We start from the raw sequence: 14,633 nt of genomic DNA on the forward strand, positions 1-14,633 counted from the left end.
TGGGAACCATTCTAAACACAATAAACCACATGGGAACATAAATCATGCTAGGACAAACTACATCTCTTAAGATACAGGGACATACTGTAACAAGGAAAATCTAGTGGATATTCCAGATCAATGAATAATTTATATTTATTTTAAAACCACAAGATTTTAACATTCAGACTGTAGCATATCATTAAAATAACTATCATGTTAAATAGAAAATGTATATGTTCTGATTTCTGAATATATAAGATCCTTCTTGATGTCACAAGTTATTTCAAGTAAATTCTTAGGAAAATATAGACAAACTTATATTATTAGTAGTGCAAACTGTTTCATATGTACCTTTTAGCAGTGTATCTGTTGCAGAAGTACATTTTTCCTGATCCACACTCAGTTTATTGCTCAGTATCTATTGTGGGGGAGATAGACTTTTGTAGTCAAAGATGCCTATAACATCAAGGGAAATTTCGTTTTTTTATGTTAGAACTCTTACAGTATGATGTGGCGATCCAGAAAAATCTGCACAGAAATCTGCCACCCAGATATTTGGTGAAAAGTTTCTCACAGTTTGATAATCAACTGTCCTCTTGTTCAAAGAAATTCCTAAACCTCCAGATCTAGCTTCTCATCCCAAGTAGACATGACTGTGGTCCAATCCAAAATGCCCTGATGTATCCCGCCTGAGCCAAGCACTGTTTGGACAGAAGAGGAGAAGCAGAACACAAGCACAGGCACTGCTGTAGACCTACCTTCTTGGATATTTATTTTTAAATATTTATTGACCAACAGGGCTACTTCTGTCATATATTGTACATGGTGGTATTATTTGCAAAATAAATTAAAATGGCGCTTTAGTCAGCTTATGAATCGGCAATGCCAGCGTAAGAAGCTCTGCTGATGAGACTGAAAAAAGGCTCAGAAGAATTGTGTATATAGCAAGAGCGAATTTGTGAAGCCTAATGTTTAATAGAGGGTTAATGTATTTCTCAGGCATTCCGTATAACAAATCTCATACCAATATGTTAAAAAAAAAAAGATATGTATGATGTGTTTATTAGAAACATCTCTATATCAGTGCAGCAGGGAGTGCTTTTAAGAACTACCCAGGGATTGGGTTCTTTCTATGAATATAAATATGTCATACAATGGAAGCTACAAAAAAAAAAAAAAAAAAAAAAGCCATACATCCTAAAGGTCTACCTTTTCTGGTTAGGCAGCTTTTATGTGTACCGACAGGCTTTAGCCAATCGTGGCTCTTATCCACAGACTTTATATTATACAAAGCTGTCAGCTGAAGTTACAGGTCTTCGATTTAATCCAAGTAATAAAAAGGTCACACTATGGGTTTATGATAAACTAAAGCATTGTCTTACTAATAAAACAAAAGCTCCACAATCTCAGTGTGAACAGCTCATCTTAAGGTCCTGCATCTATCATATTCTTTCACAAAGGATGCAGAACATAAATACCCTCACCATCCCTTGTATCAAATGATTACCCTCACCTTTCCACACAATCACACACACAACTATGGACTATCTGGTAAAGCAGAAAGTACTGGTTAACCGCTAAGAGAACAACAGTGTAAATTCTAACATGCATAACCTTTAAAATTATTGCGTTGATAATGGCAACTGGACTTGATTCCAGCAGTGTAAGACAGCAGCTCTTTTAGTTATCATTTAAGAATCTTGATTACTATAAGTAACTTTATCCAAGTCCTGCCAAATGTAACAGACATCTCACTTACAGCCAGATTGGTCTTCTGGCACTGTCTGCTGGTTTTTCAGGGTCTGCATTAGCTGCTTTAAAAACATAAAATGTCCCATTATAGTCTGAGAGACGCAGGCAAAATGTACAAACATACATAGGGGGTCACACCCTTTTCTGGTAGTTGTACCCTAGGGGCACTGGAATGGATTATATCCAATGGGAAAAGCGGGAGCAAGCACTGACACGGTAGCTCTCAACTCCTGCTTTTTCATGGATAGACTAGGATCATATTGCTGCCCCAAACCACACACAAATATCCAGGCTGTCTGCATGTTGTTGGTCTATTGCTGCTCCTGGGCACTGCCAAGAAAATCCCTGTAAAGAAAAGAAAGACATGGTGACTCTTCTTTTTTTTTTTACTCTTCTTAATGAAAACATGAGAAATGTTACGGTGAAGGAACTTGGTAATGAAGGGCGCAATAATGAGTAAACAATTGTCATATGCTTTAATACACATTTATTCAATCAAACCTGAAGGATATGTTTTGGGCAGTTACCCTAAAAGTTGGTTTTTCATTGTTCCCAGCTGTCTGTTCGGTTCTCTTATATTACAGTAGGCTCACAGCAGTGACAACTTCATATGAAGAGAGCCTGATGTGTTTTATGATGTGGTGTAAACCCCATTTCATGGATTCTCAAAAGATGGCGAAGAGAATTTTTTAATTTCAGTGATCTATGATACACCAACTCTTTGGGATCCCAGTTTGGTTTACTACTGGTTTGTAATACCCACATTGTGGGTAAGGCAATTAAGGCTCTTTGCTGAAAAACAGTATTTTTGTCTTACCTGTAAAATCCTTTTTTCAGAGTACAGGAAAAAATATTCTGGTTCCTTGGGTTATGCTGCTGCCTTCAGGAGATTGGACAATGGAAAACAATAGCTGTGAGGACAGCCCAGTATAATCTCTCCCACTCGCAGCCTTCGGTTTTGAAGCAAGCAAGAATAGGATTGGATTGTGCCAAAGTGGGGATGTGTAAATTGTGTTCCCTGAATATGGGCAGCATGGTGGCTAAGTGGTTAGCAACTCTCCCTGGCAGCGCTAGAGCCACCGGTTCAAATACTAACCATGACACCACCTGCCTGGAGTTTGCATGTTCTCAATGTGCCTGTGTGGGTTTCCTCTGTTTACTCCAGTTTTCTCCCTCACTCCAAAGAAAAGCTTGTAGGGTAATTGGCTTCTGTCTAATTGGCTTCTGGCCCTAGTATACGAATAAAAGTTTTACCTTAGATTGCAAGCTCTAGGAAGGCAGGGTCTGGCGTGAATGTACAATATATATATATATATATATATATATATATATATATACATATACATATATATATATATATATCAGCATTATAGAAGTACCCAAATAAGTAAAGCTTGGCAAACATTGCAGTTGCTAGATCCCACTTTGTTTGAAAACGTATAAAGGTATTTCTCCTATTTTGATCCGGGGCCAGTTTGCACAAACCAATCATCTACAGACCTGAGTACCAGGCATCTGAATTCCAAAAACATAGATGACCGGCAGTTGATTTCTTTATATGTCTGTACTGCTAGTGTCACATGCCTTAGGAAGAGTCCCTGCACTGTCCTAAAATGTCATACAAGAATAAAAAGCTTTGCACTAGAAGGTGTGTGACATATTTTATTCATGTTGTATTGTATATTGTGACCAGTCAGGAATCGCTGCAGCACCCTTTTAAGCACATGGTCAATTCCAGTATAGTGTTGAAGGGAATATACAAGGAACATCCTGCTTGTCCTACCTTTCCAGAATGTTAAGTTGCAGTGGTCTGAAATAAAACTTGGCACATGGGACTGTCTTGAAGGCGCACAACCCTCAGAGACCAGAGTTTGTCCAGGGGAAGAAGAAGGACTCTGAACAAGAGCCTATCTAAGGCCCTGATACTTCAATAGGCAAATCAGACCCAGTGCTGATTTCTGAAGGTTTAGGATCCACCCAAATATCTGTAAGGTCTGCATGGTTCATCGAAAATCAGCTGGCAGAGTCTAAGCTAGCTGTTCCCTAAGAAGGAGGCAGTCCAGATATTCCACTATGGGGATACCCTGCCCAGTGGGCAAAAGAAGGGCAACAAAATCAAACGATTGTGTGCCCACAGCAAAGTGCAGGTAGCGTTAAAATGCTGGAAGGGTCGGAATGTTCAATTAAGCATCCTTGATGTCCATATAGGGTAGACCATCTCCTAGAAAGAAAGAAAGAAAGAAGAAAAACAATGACAGACCGGGTGAATTCCATATAGAATGTTTAAACTTGAAGTCTGTTGAGAACCTTAAAACTCAGTATGGGACAGACACCTTCTTTTGCTGTAGAGGCAGTGAACAGGTTTGAATAGAAACCCTGGAATCTCTTCTTCTTTGGGATATCTGCTATGACCTCCTGAGAGACAAGCGACACTAGAGCAGTGTGAAAATTCACTATCCTTTGCGATGATGTTGTCAAATTTTACAACATGAAGCAGATAGGAGGCACAGACCAAAATTCTAGTATGTAACCTCTAGACACAACATTCTTGACTCAAGTGTCAGAAATGTCCTGGGACCAGATGGCTGCTAAGGCCAACAAGATGTCCCACCACTCTGACAAGTGGGGGGGTTCTGCAATTGAGAAGAAGGACTAGTTTTAAGGTCTTATGGCTTAAATAATTTTCTGGCTTGGACTTTTACTCAGAGGCTTGAGAGAAAAGAAAGGAACTTTGTTGGTTTCAGGAACAGACGTTTAACTACTGGAGTTTTTACTTTTTTTCTGGGACAAAAAGGTTTCCTTGATAAAGGTGCCCAAGGATTTGCCAAAAAACTGTTCCCCAGCAGAGGGCATATGCACAAAACTTTTTTGCACGAAATCTCCACAAACCAGCATCTGAGCCAAAGGATCCTCTGCATATGCACCAAAAGGAGACCTATTCTGGATATCTGGCAAAAGTCCAATAGCCCACTGAAACAAAGGAACATGGGCAGGGACAGGAGCTCCATTTGGTGGAGGACAGAAGGATCGGTTCGTATAGAACCAAGATCCTGAGTTAAGGCTTTGGACCAGATAGCTACAGTCTGGCAATCATACAGAAACTGTTTGCACAGCAGGACCTGCAAAGGAGAACAAGGCTTTAGATAGGGCTTCTAATCTCTCAACCACAGGGTCCTTGAACACTGGAATGTCCACTACATTGACTGTTAAAGTCCTGTTAAGACAGAAAATGGCTGGTCCACAAATGGGACGGGCCACTTCTTGAAGAACTCCTCTTCAACAAAATAGTGCTGGGCAAAAGACGTGGGGGTGGGGGAATCTTTTCTGGATGAGGCTAGTCACCCTACAAGACAGACTGTAAAAGCAAATTTACAGGGAGGGTTTTAGCAGGCCAAGGCATTTTCCTGAGAGTCCAGGCTGATGATCTTTGACAAGGCTGCCAAAAGTTAATCTAGATCACATGTGCACTGCATCAATAAGGATCGAACTGGTATACTTAAGTTTGGGGAATATATCAGTGGACAAAACTTTCTCATATACAGAATCCTTTGCACCAAATGAGGCAACATCCCCATCCCCCTTATCAGGAAATGCAGGTGCAACTGTAGCTGGAGGAAGATCAGTAATGGACTATAGGGGAAAGGATGAGAAGGCTTGCTTGCGGCCCCTGAGGTCCGAGGCCTCCAATAAGCCTGAAAGTTTTCCCATAAATTTAGACATTGTAGCAGCAAAACTCTTTCCTTGACAAGTAGGCAGAGGGAGCCATCCCTGGGGTAGCAACCCAGTTTTGGAACAGTGGTCCAGACTTGGAGAATAGGGACTCCTAGGGGAAATGCTGCACACCCCCCTGTGCGATTAGTCAAAATGTAGGCCTCCAGGGCCCAGCAGCCCACCCTCCTTGTGCATATGATCCACCGCTGTATGTGAGAAATTCACACAAGGGGTACTCACAACAGGCACCACACAGCAGGAAGTGGTAAGCCTTTTGTTACTCATCCCTGTAGGCATGAACAAAGTTCCAGAAGATCATGGTGCTGTTGTAGTGATGAGAGACACCAAAAGGAGGCAGCGCTGACTTTGTGTGGGTGCAGGGTTGAGAGCCCAACAAGAGAAAAATTACACCAAATTCAAAAGTGAACTGGACTTCTCCCACCACCAGCTTGCTACTGAGTAAGTCATAGCTGGCAGCCCACATCTTAACCCCTACAGGACTGACTCACTAAGGAGTCTTCAGGGACTGGGTTCCACTATGTGGGTGCACCAGAGCCTGAGACCTGTAGCCAACTCAATGCATTGTACCACATGCCCAATGTATGTTCAGTGCCTAGAGAGCAACATTACAGGCTGCACCATCTTTTCCCTGGTGGGGTCTGGGTACGGCCCCAAAGGGCAAAGCCAGGGAGTAGCTGACATGAATATTAGAATAACCTCAGTGGCTTTGCAGCTGCTGAATATTCGTGCTAGTAGAGAAAGATCTTGAAATTAAAAAATAAATAAAAAAAGGAAATGGTTTGTTTCTCTTAAAAGCAGAAATAAGACTTAAATTCTTCAAAGGACAAGAAAAAAAAAAAAAGCAAAAGCAGAAGCTTACAGGAAGTGGGAGGGGGTTAAACTGGCCTGTCTATACAGACTCTTGTTTGTCAGTGTCCAATTTGCTTAAAGCAGAACTCCACCTAAAAGGGGAAGTTAAGCTTTAAAGCGTTAGTATACTAATTTTTGTGACTTTTACCTACAGGTAAGCCTATAATAAGGCTTACCTGTAGGTACAATTAATATCTCCTAAACCTGCACGGCGGACCTTCAGAGTTCCTTACCGGGCCCTTTCCAGAAAGTGACTCCTGCGCGCATGCGCGGGATTGACGTCATCGCGGCTCCGGCCACTCACAGCGCCGGAGCCGCCAAACCCAGAAGAGACGCCGAGGGAGCATGTCAGCTCCCACAGCTGTGTCCGGGGGTCCGTGTCGGGGCTTCGTTTTAAGGTAAGCATTTCATAATGAGTTAGTATGCTATATACACTAGCTCATTATGCCTTTGTCTTGCAGGGTTTTTTTTTTTTTTCAGTATACAACCGCTTTAAGCATTCCTACCCCCCTCCTATGCCACATTTGGCATGTCATTTGTTTTTTTTTTGGGGGGGGGGAGCGAGTACCTAGTTTTGACAGGTACCCGCTCCCACTTCTGCTCAGACCGACTAGGCGATCCGAGTAGAAGTCCTCTTCTCCCCCTCCCTCCCTCCAATCTTCTTGGACAAGTCAAAGGTCCCAGAAAATTGCCCGAACATTGAGGAGGTGCTATGCGACTCGCAAATTGCGTACCCGGCTCTGAAGCCGCAAGCTGTCACAGTCGGATGCCCACACATGAATGGCGACCGCTGGGGAGAGGATAAGGAAGAACTGAGGGTTGGGGCAGCCGCATCATTTGATCCTGGGACAGGTGAGAGTGTGTTTATTAAAAGTCAGCAGCTACACTTTTTGTAGCTGCTGACTTTTAATAAACACAAAATAAAAATGACTGGAACTCCGCTTTAAGGCAGCAGCATAACTCAAGGTTTCAGAAATCTTCTCCTGTTATGTCCGTTTAAAAAAAAAAATGTGATTTTTGAATTACTGTAAAATCCATTTCTCTAATGTTCATTGACGGACACAGCTCCTGATCCTAACCATTGGGGTATGCTGCCCCGTGCAGGAGTAGGACACTAGGCAGAAAAAAGTATGGCTACGCTTATGGGCAGTCCCAGGGGGTATACTCCCTCTCTCTGCTATAGGTGCTCAGTTTTGTTACAAGCAGTGTCAGAAGAATTACAACTCCACAAAGGGGTGGGTGCTGTGTCCGTCAATGAACATCAAAGAAATGGATTTTACCGTAAATCAAAAATCCAATTTTCTCTTTCGTTCATTGACGGACACAGCTCGTGATCTTCTTAACCATTGGGATGTCCCAAAGCAGTGTTAACCATGAGGGGTGGGAACTGCAAAAAATAAATTCCCAAGGCTAAACTATAGCCAACCAGGTAAACAGGAGTTCAACCAAAACAACTGGAGCCGACATGAAAAGAACAATACACCCTCAAATAGGACCTGGACCTCTAAACAGCAGCCTGCAAAACCTTGCGGCCAACAGAAGCATCCGCAGATGCCAACACATCCACTTTATAGAACTTTGTGAAAGTGTGCACCGACAGCCAGGTGGTCGCCTTGCAAACCTGCGTCACCGACGCCTTATGACGGGAGGCCCAGGAGTCATTGAGCACCTGAGTAGAGTGCGCCTTGAAAGGCAAAGGAGGTACCTGACCCTTGAGGGAATAGGCCTGAATCACTGTCTGCCGATCCATCTGTAAATGGTCGCAGAGGAAGCGGACCATCCGTGAGCACAAATAGGGAGTCTGACTCCCTAAAAGACTCTGTAGCTGCCAGGTACACCCTAATTGCCCAGACCACATCCAAAGCATGCAAGGCAATTTCCTTCGGATGTTTTGGCCAGGGAAACAGGGAAGGCAACACAATGTCTCCATTAAAATGAAAATCAGAGACAACCTTTGGAAGGAACAACGGACAGGGGGGGAAAACTTATCTCTGTGAACCACCAAGTAAGGTGAATGAGAGGATAACGCGGCTAATTTCCATCACTCTGCGCACAGAGGTGATAGCCACCAAAAAGGCCACCTTCTGGGACAGCGTAAGCAGGGGAAACTTCAGAAGATTCTCAAAAGAAGGCTTCTGGAGGACAGAGCACCAAATTGAGGTTCCAAGGCGGCAACGGAGACCACACTGGAGAGGCCAAGAACCCAACTGCCTGAAGAAAAGTACACCCCCGGGGAGTGTGTGGCCAAGGGCTGTTGAAAGAAGACCACTAAGGCCGACACCTGGCCCTTGATAGTACTCAAGGCCAGTTTCTGTCAAGGTCCGAGCCACCTAAAAAGAGCAGGAATGAACCCCAAGAGACTCACACCATGCAATGTACGTCTTTCACGTACGATGGTAGATCTTTCTAGAAGTAGATTTCCTAGCTTTTAACAGCATTGGAATCACCAACTCAGAAAAACCTCTATCCATCAGCTGTCAAAGCCAGCGACTGTAAAGCAGGATGGAAGATTGGTCCCTGGGAGGAAGCTTCCAAGGAACATCGGTGACCAGCCGCACCAGATCGGTGTACCAAGCCCGGTGGGGCCAGTCCGGGGCCACTAAGATGACCAGAATCCCTTCTGCCTCAATCCTACATAGAAGTCTTGACAGAAGCTTGAGAGGAGGGAAGGCGTAAATCAGATGATACTGACCCCATGGGCCACCAGCGCATCTTAGGCATCTGCCAGAGGATCCTGTGACTGAGCCACAAACCTCTGCAGCTTTCTGTTAAGCCAAGACGCCAACAGATCCACCTCGGGGATGCCCCACCAGAGACACAACTGATGAAACACCTAAAGATAAAGGGACCACTCCCCTTGATTCAATGGCTGCCAACTGAGGTAGTCCGCCTGCCAGTTTTCCACCCCAGGAATGTGTACGGCGGAGAGGACTGGAACGAACCCCAGCTCAAATGAATCCGATTGTCCAGAGGCTGCAGATTCTTGTCTTTTTTGCCCAGAGTCTCCCTTTGCAGGGACCTCGTATGGAACTGTGCAAATGGAACTGTCTCAAAGGGGATATGACCATCTGCTGGACAGCAGGAGACCAATTGCAGCCTGCAGTTTCTGGAGTTTGTCCAGAGGAAGAAGCACTCTGGCTAAGGCCGAGTCCAGAGTCAGACCCAAATAGTCCAGCTTTGTGGATGGAACCAGAGCAGACTTCTGAAAATTCAGAATCCAGCCAAACTCCCTCAGAGTTCGTTTGGTGATCTCCAGGTTTTCCACTAGAGCAGTTGGAGACTCCACTCACAGAAGGAGGTCGTCCAAGTAGCCCAGTACCGCGATCCCCCATTGGCGTAACAGTGCTAGCACCGGGGCTAACACTTTTGTGAAGACCCGAGGAGCAGTAGTGAGACCAAAAAGGGTAACGCCACAAACTGATAATACTCCACCCCCACGGTAAAACAGAGGAAGTGCCGGTGACCGTCACATTTTTGGAATGTGCAGGTAAGAATCCTTGATGTCGATAGAGGCAAGACAATCCCTCTGATGCAGGGATGCCACCACCGTGCGAATGGACTCCATTCTGTACTTCTGCACCTGCACAAAGCAGTTCAGTGCCTCGAGGTCCAGGATTGGACACACCTTGCCTTCCTTCCTGGGAACTGTAAACAGGTTTGAGTAAAAACCTTAAAAACGTTCCAATGTCGGAACCGGGACAATCACCTCTTGAAGTAACAGGGCTTGCACCGCCCCAAACAAACCCTGTAAGCGGTCTGGGGACAGGCGCAAGTTGCAAAGAAAGAACCTTGCCGGGGGGTAAGAGCAAAACTCGATCTTGTAGCTGGATCGTATGACTTCATGGACCCACTTGTATTGTACCAGGGAAGTCCACGGGTCCAAAAACCAGCAAAGACATCCCCCCATCCCCGATACGGGTGAGGGCGCACCTTCATGCTGAAGGAGCACCGTCCGCGGGTCTGGAGAAGCCGGCTTTCGACTTGCTAGACCAAGTTCGCTTTAATCCACCAGAGGAAGCCCTGAAAGGCTTAGATCTGTTGCCAGTCACCCCTGAGGGGGGAAAAAACTTCTTATGAGCCGAGAAGGATGGCCCACGTCTACGACAAGGGTTTTTGCTTGCCCTTACTAGCCTGCAGAAGAAAGGTACTCTTCCCCCCTGTGAGACCCTTAATGATGTCATCCAGGGTAGCTCCAAACAGGCGATCTCCTTGAAAATGAAGATCAGTCAAGGACTTTTTAGAAGTTGGTCTGCAGACCAGAATTTGAGCCAAAAAATATGCCGAAGGACCACTGCTGAAACAGAGAGCCTAGCGACTACAGGAGCCATGTCCAAAGAGGCATCACAGATAAACTGCAGCCCATGGACCAATTGGTCCGCCAGCTCAGCAAAGGCAGGAGGGAGCTTCCCTTCCAGGCCACGGTGCAAAAGCCTAGCCTATTCAGTCAGAGTCTGCGACACCAGGGCAATGGTGAATATCGGCCTCAGTGCCGAACCAGCCAGAGTGTACATATTGCGGGCCACAGCCTCTGCCTTCATGTCAGCCAGGTCCTCAAAAGCCGGGGACTCTTCAAACAGAATCATGGATGCTTTGTTCAATCTGGAGACCGGAGGGTCCACTACCGGTGGATAAGTCCACTTTTTAAGAAGGGACTCCTCAAAGGGGTACCGCATAGCAAATCACTTAGGGACCACAAGGGGACATTTTGGCCATTCCCACTCTTTAGCGACAATTCTGTCAAAATAGGCAGGGAAAGGAAACACCTTTGTTGCTCTGGATGGCTTGTGAGTGCCAAAGGGAACCAACGCCTCCTTCGCAGCTTCCATTTTTAGGGTCTCACGCACATATCAATCAGTGCATCCACCAGCGCCTTTTTGTGCGCGGCTACAGGAGTGGAGGAATCATCATCACTATCTGAGAATTCAGGACGCGTTGTCGCAGACCGAGCAGAGTAACCCATGTCCATGGCGGCCGAATCAGATTCAGGATCTGAGGAGACAGATGAGGCTAGCCTTTCGCCCAAAAACCACCTCCAAAAAAGACTCCAGGACCACCGTCAGTTCATCGATGAATGGTTGGAGCCCGGAGGGTCCTGCAGCCTCTGAGAGGGGTTTTGGTGGGGAAATGCGTTTCAAAGACTCCATGAGTCAATAGGGGGACCCCACAAAAAAAAGGTGAAAAAACACTGTTAAGGGTCACCCCCACCGCTCCGGGCAGCACCACTCAGTCATCAGTAACAGAGCACCTAACCGATCCTCAGCAGAGAGGGAGAGGACCCCACCAGACTCGCCACCCAGCAGGAACTGGCACTTGCAGCCACCAGGATAATCTGTACTCCATATGCAGCGATCAGGAAATGAAAAGATCCAGGAGTCAGCACCAGGGGATGAGGAGGGGCTCCAACAGCCCAAATCGCCACTAATAGGGCTCCACTGTCATGGCTGCCTCTATTTTCGATGGCAAACCACAGCATAATTCCTGCTGGACTACACAAACATGGCAGCTGTGCATTGCGCACACAGGCTAGAGCAAAATTAAGACCCTACGCGACACCACAAAGCTCCCAGGGACCCAAGAGGAATCCATAGCCCTCTGCCCCTACCTCAGGAGGCGGATCAGGCCACCTCACAGCCCCAATGCAAGTGAAAGGGGGGGGGGGGGAGAGATGAACCACAGGGACCACCATGAGGGGGGATGCCTAACAGGAAGGAGTGGAACCCTGGGGCCCACGTCCACCCCAAAACCCTCCAAGGGGAGAGGGGTGAAAGTTACTTACCACACCAGGAACCAGCCAGGCACTGCTCCAGACAGAACCTCCTCTCCATTGAAATGGAGGGGCTGTCGGCTAGGAGGAACGTTGCGAATCGGGTCGAGACCCGGTTGTATGCGACCTTGTGAGGCGTTTAACTCGCAGGCCAGCCCCTGTTCAGTGGGGCTATGTCGCGGCCGACCTAGCACGGAGCTGAGGTCTGCGCACGCTTGCTGGCCAGAGTGGGGTGACCACTGGATCTAGATTATCCAGCCTGTTTCCCAGTCCGGCAGTTGATTGTAGATCTCACAGGAAAAAAAAACTAGGTCCTTACTCCTGACTAGGCAGAAAAAAAACTGAGTACCTATAGCAGAGAGATAGAGTATACCCCCTGGAACTGCCTATTGTTCTACTCCTGTAGGGGGCAGTATAACCTAAAGGTTAAGAAGATCAGGAGCTGTGTCAATGACACAATGAAAGAGAAACAAAGATTTTTGCCCTACCTGTAAAATCATTTTACAGGTAAGACTGGGATGAAGGAGAGGGGGGATGTTCCCTTTCCCTCTCATACAGTATGTAAACGCAAAGTGGCAGCACTCACCCTGCACAAGGAATGATAGCAGCAATGACCAGTCTTTATTACAGGAAACTCCTGCATAGAGCAAAGTTTTGCACTGGATTACTGAACAGATCTTGAAGAAATACATAAAGTACACCAATATGCAAGTAAGAATACACATGCCTCCTGTATTTAGACAATATTTGCTTATCCAAAAGTTTTGATAGTTTGCTTGGATTATTCAGTGAAGCACTGCTATAAAATGAAACTTGTATTGGTTGCTGCAATTTACATTTCTTAATTAGTGAATGATGAATTCTAATGTGAATCATAGCAATCTGCATAGTACACTGAACATGCCTGTCTATGCATATGCATGGATGATGCAATTTACAAGGTACTGACGTTTTTGCAATGTAACAATGAAATTAAGGAAAGTAATGTGAATTTACCAGACTAAACCATGGAATTTTCTCTGAATGCGACTGGGCATTGAAGAAGTGAGACATTTCCCCATACATATTAAACTGAGTAATTTCACAGCTAGCTACCATACAAAGAGGACATTGTGTGCTGGCACTAAAACTGTGGAGCTCTACTGTAATGATGGGGGAACCTCTGCTGCTCACATATCTGGCAGCAATATCCTTGTTGACATTAAGCAAATTAATTTCACTACATGTCATGTAAAGCAGAAAAGCAAACTGTTATAGAATAGAGGCCATAGACATGTAGTTCTGTCATCAAAAATATAGGTAAGCGGGGAACAGCCCATCTATACTTAAAACGTTTGTTACCCCAACACTTCATATTCCTGATATGTGCCTGTTGTACCAAGTACTTGCATGAGAAAGTATCCTATTCTCTTTGTATTGCTTCCTTCATGTGAAATCCCTGGTGTTCCTGCCAGTCCCTCTGCTTTCCTATTTAAAACAACTGACCACACTAAGCAGGAGACAGGAGAGAACAACGTTGTCAGTTCCCTAGCTGTGCTGGGAAATCAGTGTACTCTCCTCCAATGATCAGACTTGTCCTGACACTCCCACGCTGCAAGGCCATTCACTGGCAAGCTCAAGCTGCTGCTTCTCCTCCCCCGCTCTTATGCAGCTGAGAACAGAGTGAATGTGATCATTTAAAAAAAAAAGGGAAAAAGATATTTAGTGTTTTTTTTCTATATCTATAAAAAAATGTTTTGCCTTTCATTTCTATTTTAAACTGAATGAGTTGTTATACAACGTGATCATTTACAACCACTTTAAAATGAACTACCAGGACCCACATTTCCCTTGAATCAGCTGACATATGGATGCAGTACATGCTCTGTGAAGTACAGAGAAAAGGGAAAATTCTGTGACCAACTTGTTTGAAAACAAAGTATTCTACAAGTTTAATGTCTAGAAATAATGCTCAGATCTGCTGCACGGTTTCCTTATATCAGGCAGTATATAGCTATCCTAAGTCGCATGTATCCTTCTTACCTTAGTATCTGTCGTAATTCCGGACTCTTATATATGTATTTGTGCCGGTATCCAAGGTCTTTGTGGAAAGGGACAAATTGCACTTTGTAATCACGTAAACTCTTTGCTGGGGCAGCAATGTTGTAAAGCTGAAGAAATACCAAAATTAAATTCATTACAAAAAAGGTACAGGCTTAATAAATTAAAAGTAACAGGTCTTTTCACTGATCCATCAATAGCATGAGAGAGACCACTTGGGAGAATAGAAGGAAATTAACAATCAGCTCTGTTAATACGTTGGTGTTTTAGTCCACATAAAAACTTGACCTTCGTTTTCTTCCAACAAAAGCCCTATGTATCTCTGAAATTGATGCCGCCCTCCCATTCAAGCCACTTGTATATGTTCACTGACGCTGCCCCCAGAAATATCATAGCATTTGGCCCGACTGGTTGGAACATAGTTTACCTGTAATGAACTTCCCTAGAATAAGTTGCAAATGGAGTTATCTTACAGCTGCCTGCTGGAAATCATAAGATTTTATGTTCTATATAT

The 14,633-nt window shown here is 44.9% G+C and overlaps 1 protein-coding gene across 3 annotated transcripts in view; it reads right to left on the reverse strand.

Moving 5' to 3' along the window:
• Positions 1–1,413: 1,413 nt before the first annotated feature.
• ABHD12 (abhydrolase domain containing 12, lysophospholipase) overlaps positions 1,414–14,633 on the reverse strand; it is a gene marked incomplete at its 3' end in the record, with an annotated part of 217,729 nt that continues 204,509 nt past the window's right edge. For 2 of the 3 annotated variants that reach the window (XM_082252068.1, XM_082252069.1), the window contains exons 12-13: positions 14,102–14,229; positions 1,414–2,079 (exon numbers count right to left, since the gene is read on the reverse strand). In XM_082252068.1, the coding sequence (XP_082108194.1) occupies positions 2,046–2,079; positions 14,102–14,229 (162 nt within the window). Of the gene's footprint in view, positions 2,080–14,097; positions 14,230–14,633 lie in introns of those variants that run through there. The other variant, XM_082252070.1, reaches the window with a different exon arrangement.

The sequence above is a fragment of the Pelophylax lessonae genome (genome assembly GCF_965119305.1).
Source record: "Pelophylax lessonae genome assembly, chromosome: 3".
NCBI classification, from domain to species: Eukaryota; Metazoa; Chordata; class Amphibia; order Anura; family Ranidae; genus Pelophylax; species Pelophylax lessonae.